Below are 15,078 nucleotides of genomic sequence, written 5' to 3'. Positions count from 1 at the left end.
CTGCCAGGCTCTGAAATGCACCTTCAAAAACTACTGAAAATATCCAAGAACTTTAGTGATGAGCTACAAATGGACTTTGGTATTGATAAATAAAAGTCAATATGTATAGTAAAAGGACAACTTACTGTGATAAATGGGCCCACCATCAGTAAAGATCAAATTATTGACTATCTAAAGCAAGGAAAAACCTGTCTATAGCTAACTTTCACAGGTGAGAAGAATTAGCTAACAACAGCAATTTAGAAAAAGCTCAAAGAGACATGTAAAGAGAATTCATTAAAAATGCATACCAAAGTAGGCAGCAGCTTTAACGAATATATCCGTGGCACTAGGCTAATGTGTATCTTTGGTCATGCCTAGGTTCACACCCTTTTCTTTTGCCTTGAATGAGCTCCCTTTGGGTTTTCCACATTCCTACTCAAGGAGGTCTAATTCAAATTTTACCTTGAGACTACTCTGTTGTAGAAGAATTCGCCTCTGCACTACTAAAAACCATGTCCCTCTTAGAATGTTGTCTCCAGTGCTCCTACTAGTTACTTTTCATCATACTTCAACTAGAGCACAAGTTGTATGAGGGCACATTAAAAGTGCCTTCATGTCTTTACCCCTCACAGTCCAACACAGAGCTCTACCCATAGTAAACACTAGATCAATATTTGTTGATTCATCATTGTTGAAGTGATTCATTAGAGAAGCCTTGGTCACATATCATGTCAGAGTTCAATGATGAAACATCACAGGAGACACCCAAAAGAACAATTGCAAGGATTAGCCTATCAAAGAAAGAAAGAAAGAAACAAAGAAAATGTAGAATGGCAGTAATTAACCACTCCAATGCCTGCTATTCCCAACTGGCAGAATGTAGCTCTTTCTTCTACAGTAAATTTAATTGGTTGCCCTAGGAACTACCCAGTAAAAATGACAAAGCTCGTATCATTTCAAATTTGGAAACTAATCTGTAACCAAGTACAGTATCTGAAGAATAACCTTCTTTATTTCCCCTCCCCCACACAAGCCAGACCCTCCAAAATCAGAGGTGGAAGCAAAGTAGTAGCCTGGTACCTACTAGTGTGAGTTTAATGAAGATCATGCAGCTAAAACTACACCTAACTTTCTGGCGTTTTTGAGAGGTTTGGGATGTCAGTTCATTCTTGGACCACTTTATTGCCACAAAGAATGGTTGCAGACATATACTTTGTCTAATACCATGTCCTCTTCCTCTGTGAGGTCCCTGATTTAAAACGGTATCTTCTGAATATTTATTTGGTGCTTGATAAATATTTTTTGAAGGAATGAATAAATGAATGAATGGAGGAATGTTTTAAATTATGAAAGAATAGTGTGTTGGATGGCAAGTGCAATGCATTTGCCCAAATCAATAGAGGTGCTACCTCATTGGCTTTTAGTAATAGATTTAGCTATATGATTTATTTCCTTTTACAAATACCAATGTAAATATTTCAGAAAATTATCAAGTAAGATATACAGAGATAAAAATCATTAAAGTAGGCCAGGAAATCTTGACCAACATAATGGTATTCTGAATGAAACTGATACATTTAACTATACCACTTAAACATTTCACAAAAAATCTATGGATTCAAAAATAATCTGTAAGTATGACCTAAACTGAAGAAAATTAAACTGAGCTACATCAATAATTACATAGGCCACACATCCTCTCCTTCAGTGTCACAAACTAACCCACATCACCATTTTGCAAACATGCATCCTTGGTCTCAATTTGGCCTAACAAGAAATTGAACAGACTCATTGAAAAGATAATTGAAAGCACATATCCTCTTGGATTAGGAGGACATTTAGCATGGTACCTCTGCATCATTCATGTGTTCATTCATTCATTTCACAGATCCTTCAAGAACACCTTCTATGGCTTAGACACTGTTGCATATGAAGTCCACAGAAATGTGTGAATTAAAATGAAAAAATCAGATTTATTATTGAAAATAGCAATTTCGTGCTTTTCTTACATTTTGTTCCCCAAAAAAGGTTTTAGAGAAGTAGTGAATTCTAACTACGCTGGGATTTTGATAGAACAGAGAAGTCATATCTGTGTACTGAGAGAGTTGGTGACACAATCTAGAGGGAGAATTTAAACCAGAATCGTGTTACTAGTCTTCTGTAAAGTTTGTCTATGTGGTCTTCAGGTTACAAACATCAGTGCTATGCATACTCCATTAAAACAAGTGGAGGAGTGTGCCAGGTCTGAACACTACTAATGCTGCCTGGAGCTTGGGTGGAACGCTGTTGTGTCATGTACCAAATGTGTGAAGGAGCACAGTCTCAGCCTCTGCCTTGCTTTCTTGTCTCCTAACAGAAGTTTAGAAACAGTGTCCAGGCCCACTCCCCTGTGCCAACAAACATCTTATGTATGATTGTAAATATATATTTTGTTTATTGCATTTATGGCTTATAAATATGTTGCATGTGTTATCAAATCAGTGGTGGTGTTTACTGCAGCAACTTACAATAAATAAAATTCCATTGTACTCAACAGTATCTATATATTTAGAACATTTGGCTTAATTGTGACCTAATTTATGGTATTGCAGGCTTGTTTTGCTTTGTTTTTTCACTGAGCTTCTTCATGAAGACAAGGCCCACTTTTTCTGACAATTATTTTCTAGAACAAATGTAATATGGAAATATGTTACTTCCTGGAGATGACATACAGCAAGTATTACAACTTGTGGAAAAATGTGGAAACTTGAGTCTGTTTCTCAAACAGAATCAGTGGATACCATGGGTTTATAGGAATTTTAGACTTCTGTACTAGCTTGTTTCTGGTCATAATCCTACAATATCTCACGATAGTTTGGTTGTCTGGAGACCTACCATTTGAAACAACAGCCCTTCTTATTACAATTTTCAGTGTATATTCATGCTACATTTTAAAATTTACTTTTTATACTACTAGTTTTTCTGGTGTTTGGTACCATAGTTTTTAATTTAATGAAAGAGAGCCGAAATGCGCACAAAATGTTCATTAGCTGTGATTTGTGCAATGAGAGGAACCATTGCCACCAGTATAGAGCTGGTCTTCCTAATTGACTAGCCTGATGTTCTTCTCTCTGTGTTCTATTGCCGTTAATTGACTATATTGTTTTAGATTTATGCATTAAAAATACGATTTCTACTTCGAAGAGATCACTTTGTTACTTTGTAGCTTTTAAGCTGATGCCGTGAACTTATTTTTCTTCTAAGATAAAGTCACATCTATAGATTTTTCAACTAATTACATGTCTGCCAATAAATACTTAGAGGATACATTTTATTTCAATTTATTATTTGTGTTTACATAGTGTGTCCCTAGAAATATCTGTGGAACTGGAAGGAAATGTTTTAATGGTATTTGCTACTACTTTTTCATCCTCCCTCTTCTCTCTCTCTCTCTCTCTCTCTCTCTCTCTCTCTCTCTTTCTCTCTCTCTCTCTTTTAATAGCTCCAGTCAGTCCGGTCAAGCATGACAGCAACTCAAACTCGGCAAACTTCCAAGACGTGGAGGACATGCCTGACAGATGTGTCTTGGAAGAGTCTGAGAGTCCAGGTGAAAGCCATTTAAAAATAGTCAAGTATAAAATGATAAATTTGACACAGCTTTGGGGTCCTTGGAAGGGGGTGAGGGGAGAGGACATTGTAATGCTGTTTTCTCTTAGCAGCTGCACTGTCAAATTAATGGTCACCTCCAGGGGTCACAGTGTGGAGCTGTTATCTTTTCCTCTTTCATCAAGAATTCAGTTGGAGGAAGTACAAAGGCTTTATGACTGAGAAGGGAAGCTGACACTATTAGTTCATTATCATCAATTTTAGGCTAAATGGTTAATAGAGCCAGAGATTGGAAACTATAGAGAAATGGCAACATTTTCAATATTTCAAATAATGGGATCTAACAAGAGGGGAGAGGAAGTGGACAGACGGGGGTGAAAAGAGAAATTGTCATAATTACAGTTCAATTTACCTTCCTAGAAACAAACAGGACTGTAACTGGGATGAGAGGATTTTAGCATAACGGTAATGAATACTGTCAAATGTTTAGGGAAAAATAAAGTCTAGAAAATAGTAACCCTTCTCTCATGCAATAAAAGCTATTCTTTGTCAAAGTTACATATTTGTATATATCCTTTATAGAAATAAGAGAGAAATGTACTAGAAGGTTACAGCTAGAAACACTTACACATAGATTTCTGTGTCTATTTTTGTTTCATTTTGAAGCATGCCTAGCCTTAACAACTAATGAATTAGAAGCAAAAAGTCTTGTAAAAGTTGAATGAACATTCCTGGATAATTATAAAGTTATAAGGTGCTAGAAGGTACCTTATGATCATGAATGAAAGAGTTAAATATCTCCTCCACTTAATATTTGTGGTTCCTGTTTTATCTGGCTCGTGTGTACCCTCTACCCTCTCACATCTTTGTGTGCTGATCCATGTATCATATTTTTGATTCATCCTCTCTGTGGCCTGTCAGCTTAGTTAAGAGATTTCCAAATCTTGTAGCCTTCGTTGACAGGGGGCAGCTGCAAACAGTCCCCTGATCCTTCCCCAAGGAGAGCTACTGAGATTTAATTTTCATTGAAAGGTGCAGCCTGCAATCTATGTCAGGTCCCCTAAGTCATCTCGGAACCCCAATAGGCACAGTGGCGATGGCATTGTATATCAGTCCTCTTCACTCCACCAAGATTCCTCCGAAGATGGACTGCTGCCGTGTGCCTGTTCTCAACCACACTTCTACGTTCAGATCCCATGGAACTGAGAAATGGCATCTTTAGCAATGACAGAAATGTTTAATGAGCAAGTTAACCCCACCCCCTGCCATAACAGCTAAAAGAAAAATGTAGATGAGTCTCATTCTAAAGGGAGAGGGTAAATGGTAGTGTTACATTTCTGTAATAAAAATTATTTATCCATTACTTTTAGTTTTGACTAATTTTGCCGAATTTTGATTAGGTTTTTAAAATGTCTTAATACACAGTTTTCCATTACTCATTTTGTCAGGCAGATAAATCTATGGGTCAAGTTTTTACCTAACTGTCCATTGTTTTTGATAAGAATAGATCAGCTTTATATCATTTCAAAAGTAGAATAAATTTCTGTCATCGCTTAATATGAATGGAATGGGAGTGAGATTCAAATATAACATTCTCTATCTGACTGATACACACAAAAGCATTTATCAAGAAAAAAGATTAATTAGAAAATATAGGTGCTGATAAAAAAATCTTAACTCAAAAAGTGAGTACTGTTCTATACATCGGACATCATTATACTGGTAATAAAGAATGAATTACTCTGGCTTTTTCCTCTGTCCATTCCTGCATTTTAAGACATCTTGCCTTATAGGCCTAGAAACCTCTGGAGAGTTCACTACTGGTCTCACTGCCTTCCACTGAGAATTTGTGGCTTGGTTGTCATGGAGACATCGTATTTCTCCAAGAATTGCTCATATTGATCCGTGGCCAGGAGTAAATGGCCAAGCCAGTGTGAGGAATAAAGGGGGCTGGGCAGTCCTATAAAATGACCAGGGCTTGTGGGTTGGAAATAAGCTCATAGCAAACACTTAGCTAAAAAGAAAGAAACAGTTTTATTTTGTTTTAGGATTTCTTTCTGCACTTTGGGCCATTGTCTTCTTTCGCTATGAACTGAAAGAAACTTGTTAGTCACTTGTCATGTCAGATCTTTGGTGCTTGTCCTGACACAGCTGTCAGCCTTCCAGCTCTGCGCAGTTCAGGGACACACAACAAAGAGGCAGTGACATGAATTATTTATTGCTCCTTGTGTGGATAAAATTCTGTGATAAGAAATTAAGACACTTCTGACAGAGGTGCTTGTTTAGTAAGAAAGATTTTGATGAGAGAGTGTGTTTCCTTGAAGCATGAGTATTCGATGGGCAAAATTCTTAAAATTGAACATGGAGGAAAATAAGTTTTATGTTTGTTGTGTGAATTTGGTGGCAGAGAAGGATGTTCTCGAACTATAAAAACATGACTTTCCACTCTTCAAAGCCCAAACATTAACTTCAAAATATCAAGTCTTTCAAAATGTAGGGGCTCCAAAACCATAAGCATTCCTCTAGCAGTTTGGTTACCTCTATTTACCACATGTGAATGGTGTTTCTCTGGAAAATATTAACTACCCCAGTCAGAAGAAATATTAACTACCCCAGTCAGAAGAAGAAACAAATTTGGGATTTTTAGGTGGTGAGATTTGGGAAGATGTCCTCAAACCAGAAGAGGTGCTTCAGTAGCTAAACTTGTAATTGCGTTAGTGTATTCTTTAGTCATTGTATGGAAAAGAGTACATTTGATTCTCAATGCACATTCTTACCATTTTCAACTGGAATGTTCTCACTCATTCAAAATTCCTTTTAACATTTTTATGTACATGCAAAATCCCCCAGTTACAAAGCTGAATGTGGTCAATCTTCTAACTTTAATGGATATTGAACTTACATGGTTTTATCTATGCAATGCTAAATGACTAATGTAATTATTACATCATTTTAATGAAGAGATCAGTTGTTTGAACAGCATATAGAAAATGGAAAAAAGTGTTTTTCCATGCAAGCACAGTTCAAGTATATTGCTTTATATATTGTTGATTCCACATAAATTCTCTTCTTTGCAAATCCTGTAAACATCCCTTGACTTTAACTCTTCTGGTTTTGTATTGTGGATGCAAACGCATTTTCATATGCAGAAAGCAAAAGGGACTTTGAAGCACAGAAAAACTAAGTTTTTGCAAAAAGTGAAGTTGATATTTAGATGTTGATAGAGAGTCTTAAAATGTCATTAACAAAGCCAAGTTGTTTGAATGTATATAAAATAGAAAGAACCACTTCGTGTATTACCTCTGCATACAATGGGTCTTGAACTCAGTATGTAGATTGTTTATTTTTGTATTGGCATCACTCCTTCTCCAGCGCTGAATTGACTAGGATGACCCATTTGTAAATGGGCTGCAGTCTGCATGTAGGTCACAATTTAGACGCCTTGTGGAGTGGTTGTTCACCTAGTCTCTAGAGCACTCCACCTTATTCATCATGCCATTGTGATCTCTTTGTGGGTTCAAGCTGTATACCCAGGTGAGTGCCTGAAGTCCATTAAGGTAGGCAAAGCACCTTTAGACCAGAGCATTCCTGTTACTTTGACCCTGCTAGTGAACCTGGAGGTCTTGTCTGATAGGGAAAAGTATCTCTCAGCAATGTCTTTTCTTTGGAATAATTCATTAGCAAAGAGTTTTGACTCACAGGTGAATCCCAGAATGAAGTTTCCGGCTCAGACTCTGTGAAGTCTGCTTGCTCCTTCACTGGCATTTATACGTTTCTGAAACCTGTGGGAATAACTTTGATGTCTAGTAATAGAAGCACTGAGACAATATCATGAACTTGCAGTTCCCTTTTTTGAGATTTTAGGGCCATTAGGCTTTCTTTCTTTGGCTCTTTAAGGCCTGGTTGCTTCTGAATCTGAAAGACGTTATCACAAAAATAGCTCAGTGGAGCCTTTTGCTGGTTAACTTCTTACTGTTTCTTTCACAGTGATTAAAGCTCGTTTTTCATTCTTCAGAATTTTTTTTTAAGGATTTCTAGCTCCTCATCTTTAAAATCATGATGATAGAAAATTTAGTGTGACAGTCACAATTTTTTATGAAAGGGTTAATGAGAAACCTTAAGCTTTTGTCACCATATTGGCTTGGAAAATTAATAATTTTTCTTTTTAGTGCACTACAAACAGTGCACACTCCAAAGTAGCTTCTGCTGAAAATAATAGCGACAAGAGAGAATTAGAAGTCCAACAAAATGCATTTATGTGTTTCCACATCATTCTGAAGTAGTTTATAATCAGTATGCATTCTGCCATTAATAGAACAGTTTTGTGGTTTTTATAAGGCAGGTTATGTATGTAGATCTATATACATCATTGTCAATCAATATTACATTTGCATGAGTCTGATGACCAAAACTAGATTTCTCACAGAGTTTCCAGGAGATACTACATTGTGAAAAGCCAAGGTGGAGTTTTTTTGGTTTTTTTATTCCTTTTACTATTCTGGCTCATGAATCACCAGCAAAAATCAGGTAACAGAAAGTAGGACAGATTCAGGACTGGAGTGTTGGAGATGGCTGATGATGATGCATGAAGCAGAAAAAATGTGGAATGTGTGAGCAGCCCATCAATCATGGCCATCGAGAACACGCTTCTTATGGTTAGTACTAAAAAAAAAAAAAAAAATCTAGAAGAATTAAGAGCAATTCCAGTAGGAAGATATAAGCACTTTCTTCAAGTTGTTTTTAACAATATCACATTATTAAAATTTACCCAAGAGCAAAATTCAAACATCAACATATTTTTTAAAGAATGTAAAAGTATACATTAATACACACACACACACACACACACACACACACACAGTTAGTATACAGTATTGGTTTAACTAAACCACAGTTTTTGCCAGTAGGAGTGAAAGTTACTATTCATAGACATGTCATTAATATAAATGTGTTTTGAAATAGTTATTAAGGAACAATGTTCCAATTAGTTTGGTAGTCAATTTGATTTTAAATGAGTGGCTTTTTTTAGCCTACAAAGACAATCATCCAAGTAGTCTGAGAAATAAATACTTTTTTGATTCTCTAACTCAAACAGTATTTCAACTAATAAATTTTGACCCTAAAATTGCAGTTGTGGATTTTCCTAAGAACAATTAAGCTGTTTGAAATTTATGGAAATTTACCAATTTCAAACTAAATTTTTCTTATAGAAAACTTCCATCTTCCTTGGCAGTTAAAAAAAAAAAAAAACCCAAGCTATTAATAATGTGTGCAATTAAAGTGTATTTATTTACTTTATAAGACAAGTAAATTTTTATTATATTGTCTTATTTTAGGATAGAAAAGACATGTAGAAATTACAAGCAATACGTTTCTTCCTTTCTTTCTTTTTTTCCTCATTCTCTCCCTTCCTCCTCTCTGTATCTGTTCTTCATTTCCTCTCTGCCTCCCCTCCTCTTGGTCTTTCTCTTTTTTCTCTTTTTGGATTTCACCATATAACCCAAGATATCTGCTTTTCTCCTAGGTGAGCCAAGGCATCATTCATGGATAGCAAAGGTCTGCCCCTGCAAGGTGTCTTAAATGGAATCTCATCAGTAGGAGGTGAATTTGGACAAATTAAGAAATCCAAACGATGCAATCTGTTTATTAGTGTATAAAAGCGTTGTTGTTATTGGTCAAGTTATTAGGCTGTAGTAGATTTGCTAATACTTTAGCGACCATGTATTAAAACTGATTTTAGTACATGCTGATTAAAATGCAGTACATACTGATTGAAAATATTCAAATTCATCTAATTTTAGAAAAATATTGTCTAGATCATTATCTATTCCCGCTTCTTACTTTTTCTGTTAATATTTCCAACAGGGAATACCAGTCCACAGACACAAATTCAATACTGCTTTAAATTTTCTCTTATCCGTTTAGTCCCTAAATTATATAATAAACAATGTTAAGACCAATGTAGTACACAATGCTTATAAATTTAATGTTGCTTCAAGGTATTTAATCTAAAATTTTACCAACTTTGATTTGTCTGGTTAGGATATTTTGTTTTAGTGGATATGCTTTAATTCAGATCAATTACTGCAGTAAATCTCATCCCTAAGCATGAAATGTTGTCAGCAAATAACCAGTTCCATTTAGTTATCAATTAGCCCAAATAAGTGATACAAAGTATAAGAGTGACAAACCTTGTACTGTTGAGTTAATTTGGACTTCTAATGACATTGAGGCTAATGTCTTTAGCTAAAGGTTGATCTTGTTGGCCATGTAGATGTGAACTAGGGAAGGGGAATCAACTTGCAGCATATCACAATTGATCCTTATTAAGTATAAACTCTTGTAGGTCTTTTCCCAGAAAGAAGCTTGACTAGCAGGAATTCTAAAACTAAAATATATCAAACAGCATAAATAGGAATAGACATAAAGTGCTCTTCTGTTAAAGCCTTCAGTGATCTGATTTATTCACTATGATTTATATTGTACCATTCCTCAATTTACACAAAAACATCAAAAATTATTAATCTATGTATCTTATTAATATAAATATTGCCTAATCCTTTTGTCTATATAAATATTGCCTAATCCTTATGTCTATATCTATCTATCTATATATCTAATAGGGAAGTTCAAGTCACTTCAATCTAAGAAACATATTTCTGAGCATCGGAGCAGCCTCAAGTCCTATGGTGGTATGCAGGGGACAGGAGAGGGGGAAATTAGAAAAGAGAACTATGTAATTGAAAAGGGGATATAAAGCATTAAATATATGATATATAGCTATATCTATCTATGTATGTATCTAATAGAGAAGTTCAAGTCACTTCAGTTAAAGAAACATTTTCGAGCATGGGACCAGCCTCAGGTCTTATGCTGGGAAACAGTAGACAGGAGATAGGGAAATTAGAAAAGTGACCTATGTAATTGAAATGACATGGGCTGTACCCTTAAGGAACTTGTAATTAATGATGACCTGAATAAACATACCAGAATAAAGATGTCAAATGAGTGTGACTCCCTTAAAGTAGATTACAGTGTGCGTTCTTTGTTTCCTAAAATCTGATTTTACTGCTTGAAATTACATTTGAGTTGAACTTTAGAAACTAACATAGTGTTAATATGAATAATCATGGAAAATTATCATCTTTTGAAAGCTGATAAATATATTCCCCCTCCTTTAGAAACAGTCAAAAGCTACTTCAAACAAGTTTCAAAATAAAGGAAGGCAGCAAGTTAGGCAATGGATTATATTTTCTAGCATGTTGTATACCAGCTGTCAAGGTCATTGTAAGGACTCCCAAAAGCATTTTGAATGATGGCAATATCAAATAAGTGTATGTCCTCTCAAATGAGACATTTTTAATTGTAAAACCTATTTGGATGCTCAAGTTATCATATGTTTATGAAAAATAAGCTTCATTATTTTTATAGCTACATCCTATTATTCCCTTTTAGAAACAAGAATAACAATAGGTTTTAATAGTTGCCATACTTAGCATTTATCAGGTCTAATGAAATCAATATTGAATCTCTGATAAATATTTTCTGATATTACTAGCTACAGCAAATTAGAATTGGCACAACCCTGACATTACTAAATGGAAATGTTAGGATTTTTCGACATCACATGTTAGAATCTCTGAAATTTAAACTTTCATGTTAAATGACTAATTAAAGTTTGCTTTTATCAATATGAATTCTGAAGACCAATATCATTAACTATGAAAACTTTTAATTCCTAAAAATAGAGTTTTAGAGATATTCAAGCAATGCTCTCCTAATATCCATATACAAGTGTGTTTATGACACAAATTCACTAGTCTCTTTAAAAATGGTTTCTTTATATTGACTGGCATTCAACATATTTCAGTAATTTCTGTTATGACAGAATTTGAAATAGCAAATTGTCATACAGTTAACTGGATGGACCACATACGTGGTAATCATAACCACTTGGCACTACACCCAGAAACTCAAAATTGTCTTTCACCTGATGAGATATGGGTGTCCTTTTGTACATCTAGCCCTAGGTAGCCATGAGTGATTATATTAGCAAATGTGTTTGTATCCAGAGTCTTCCTGTCATTGTAATAAATAATTTATTTAAAAATTTTATCTTGTGTTTCTTTTTTGGTAATCATCTTGGTGATATTTATGAATATATATAGATAGATAGATATAGATACACACACATATGTGTGTGTGTGTGTGTGTGTATGGTATATCCCCCAAAGGAATATCATATTTTCAAGATTGCAAGCCTTGATTCTTTGACTTGCTGTTGAGTTTCACATTGGCTCCATTGTATATTGCAGGAAAAAGTATCTGGAAAGCATGGAGGGTTAAGAGCAGAGGCTCCTCGACAGTGTGTCCAGGCCGTGTGTGCTTGCTGTGCTTGTCAGAGCCTCATTCCCTCCGCTGTGTTGGAGAGCTTTCTCATAGGGCTCATCCAGAGGTACTAGAAAGCAATCTGAACACTGTTAAACACTTCAAATATAAGGAAAAATGTATAATGCCAGAAACACACAGTTAAAAAGTAGCACCAGGTATCAAACATTCTGTTACTATTTTAGAAACTAAATTAAGGCTACTTTGAACATGATGGTATTAGAAAAATGATAGAATATGGTTTGTTAAATATTCATATTCTATCTTTAGATGATAGCTTTGGTGATTTTTATTTCTTTTCTTATACATTTTTTCCAGTGTTCTGTATTTTTAGAATCCTTTTATAATTATTATAACGAACACTTTAGAAAAGATACTATTTCTCTTTCATCCTTAGAGGGCACATTATAATAATCGAGTATTTTAAAATTAAATTTTATGCCATATGTTTAAAATGAAAGTTCAGGTTACATTAATTCCAATTGATTTTAAAGCCTTATTTTCACAGAATGGACTCATTCAATTTTTTAAGTTTTATATTCATACATTTTGATTGCTCAGTTATATAAAAGCAGTGTTATAGACTCCTTTATTCTCCACAAAATGTTGTCTTATATGTAAAATGCCAAAAATTGTGTTAAATTTCCTAAGAAAGTAATTGCTTTGTAAACATTTGCATAATACTTAGTGTTTTTTGAAATTTTAAAAAATTAGCTTAACCAAAAGAGTTGCAAAATTAAAACTTTCTTGAGTAGATATCTTTCAGATAAAGCTGCACGGCTTCATGTACAATAGTCCCCAGATCACCTCACATTGTAATTTGCTCAACAAGGAGCCTGCAGGTAGCAGGTAGGAGAAGGTAAACTGGAAATTAACGGGTCTCTCCATAAGTGCATGCCGCTGGAAACGCCCATCCAATTTGGGGCCCCTGGAAGACAGCATGTGTCTCATGGGAGGCCTGTCCTGGTACAACTCCTTTACTCTTTTCACCTTCATCTTGACCTTCTCAGATACCATCTTTATGTAAAATGTTGATGTTGTGGAGTTTTTGCAGTAATTTAATTTTTATAAATATTGTATTAAAATATATTTCTCTTGATTACTGTTTTTTGTTTGTTTTGTTTTGCTTTGCCACCACCTACTCTTGGATCCTGCCTGTGAAGTCTAAGATAAATTCACCTATACCCCAGAAAGCACACTGCAGGTAAATGGACTCTGACAATTGCATCATTACAAGCATGATTATAACGATGCAAATGGTAAGAAATAGTTATTTTAATACTATGTGAAAATTAAAGCCATAAACCAATGAAGATGTCTGAAATGGCTTACTTCTAGAGGTATACTGGGGGAAATTAGGCACCTATTATATGCAGGGCTTCTCACACAGCCCCCACCTCCAGCCCCACAAGGGGTGTGGGGAGGCCACTCAAGCGACCACATGAATGGTTCCCCTCTTGGCAGGGACAAAACCAGGAGGAGTTCCAGGGTGGGCGTGAAGCAGAGCATATTTTATTCTTCCTTTGACATTGTTCCTCTAAATGCCTATTTTTCATTGCACGGAGCATATTTTCCTAACATCAATTTTAGGGTCATTTTCTGTCTTCAGCATCCTGCTATTGGAAAAATAGCAATGATTTTTATTCAAGAATACAAAGCTTTTAACACTAAAGATAATTAGTCCATATTTAGGCCATAGTACACTATGCCTAAATCTGCAAAGTGCCAAATGCCAGGGAAACGCCAATATTCGTAACATTGTGTAATAGCAATAATTAGTTGGCACATGCTTCCAAAACTCATCATTTATTCACTTAGTAATCATTTTAATTGCAATTATCTGTAAAGTCATCAATCAGGTTTTCGATCTTGCATGTATATTTTCTAGGGAGAAGGTGTTTTCACACAGCCTCAGTAACAGCATCGTGGCCTTGGATGATGCCTTCCAAGATAAAAAGACAGCCCATGATGTTCTTGACATATCACAGGTTTGCTTTAGACTTTTAAAGAGGTTTCTGGTTAATTCTGTAGTGTCAAGTACATTTCTTATCAGAAATAACCCCTCTGATCAATATCAAAAGAATTGTGACGTCTACGTTATCCCCGTTAGCATCAATTTATAGTTACTGTATAATCAATTGAGGAAACAGTGTTTCATTTCATTTTCCTTTTTTTTTTTTTTTTTTTTTTTTTTTTTTTTGAGGTGGGGAGGTGTGTGTGTATTTTAGAATCGGCTAGGGTGGGAAATAGGGAGGACCTGTAGTACAGTGACATTAAGAACCTTCGTCCTTTCCCTAGGACATAGCTATGGGGATCAGGTTGCACTTGGGATTTTTTTATAATGAGGAAGAATTCTTTGAATCAGCTTCTATTTCAAATAATCAGTGTATTCCCACCAATCTAAGCAAAACCATTTACTCCAATGTCTGCAAGAATTTGAGATAGAAAATGAGGTGAAACTAACAAATACTAACTCGCCTTCAGGATAGTGCAGTAAATAAACAAATTTGGAGATTTCTAAAGTACATTTTCATAGAAAGCATACTGCAGCTGATGCCTGTCTGAAAGGTGTTAGGTTTTGTTTGTAGTCTTCCTGCCATGTAGGTGGCAGCAACACTCAAGGCTAGAAATTTTCTTTCACATTCTCTTAGCTCCAGTAAAAACATATTCTTACTAAAAAATCCTTGTGGGAGAGAAAAGGTTTAAAGTGTAGAGACAAATTTCTCTATGTCTTCACCTATCTCTAAAGCACTATTTTAAGGTTGTGCTTAAAACGGTTCCCATAATGTGAAAACATTCATCATTCCCCTTAATACAGAAGTCATAGTCTGCTCTCATACATGTTGGTAGTAGTAGGTTGCTGTTTTTTTATTTACTGGGATGTTACTTCTTTACCCTTTCTCAGACTAAAGCTGTTCTCTTAAGAAAAAGGAAGAAATCTCATTTAGAGTCCTATCACCTATGTTTTTTTGGGAAAATAATACAAGGCTGTCCCCTTTTTTCTTTGTAAACATCTAAGAATCCAGAGTATTGAGTATATGTGGAGAGTTTTCTCTTCGTCTTCAAAATGCAGCCATATTCTCTGATTGTCCTAACTAGAAGTGACTGCATTCAACTCAGTTG

At 35.2% G+C, this 15,078-nt stretch overlaps 1 protein-coding gene across 1 annotated transcript in view; it reads left to right on the top strand.

Annotated features, from left to right (window-relative positions):
* The window catches only part of WDR72 (WD repeat domain 72), a 233,714-nt gene extending 222,037 nt beyond the window's left edge, over nt 1-11,677 (top strand). Inside the window, exons 17-18 of the mRNA XM_011986685.1 lie at nt 3,464-3,568; nt 9,092-11,677. Coding sequence (XP_011842075.1) covers nt 3,464-3,568; nt 9,092-9,147 — 161 coding nt within the window. The 3' untranslated portion in view covers nt 9,148-11,677. The remainder of the gene's footprint in view (nt 1-3,463; nt 3,569-9,091) is intronic.
* The last annotated feature ends 3,401 nt before the right edge of the window (nt 11,678-15,078 follow it).

Source organism: Mandrillus leucophaeus, unplaced genomic scaffold, assembly GCF_000951045.1.
Source record: "Mandrillus leucophaeus isolate KB7577 unplaced genomic scaffold, Mleu.le_1.0 Scaffold108, whole genome shotgun sequence".
Lineage (NCBI taxonomy): Eukaryota > Metazoa > Chordata > Mammalia > Primates > Cercopithecidae > Mandrillus > Mandrillus leucophaeus.
Note: the sequence above shows the minus strand (reverse complement) of the source record. Positions and strands in the feature narration are given on the sequence as shown.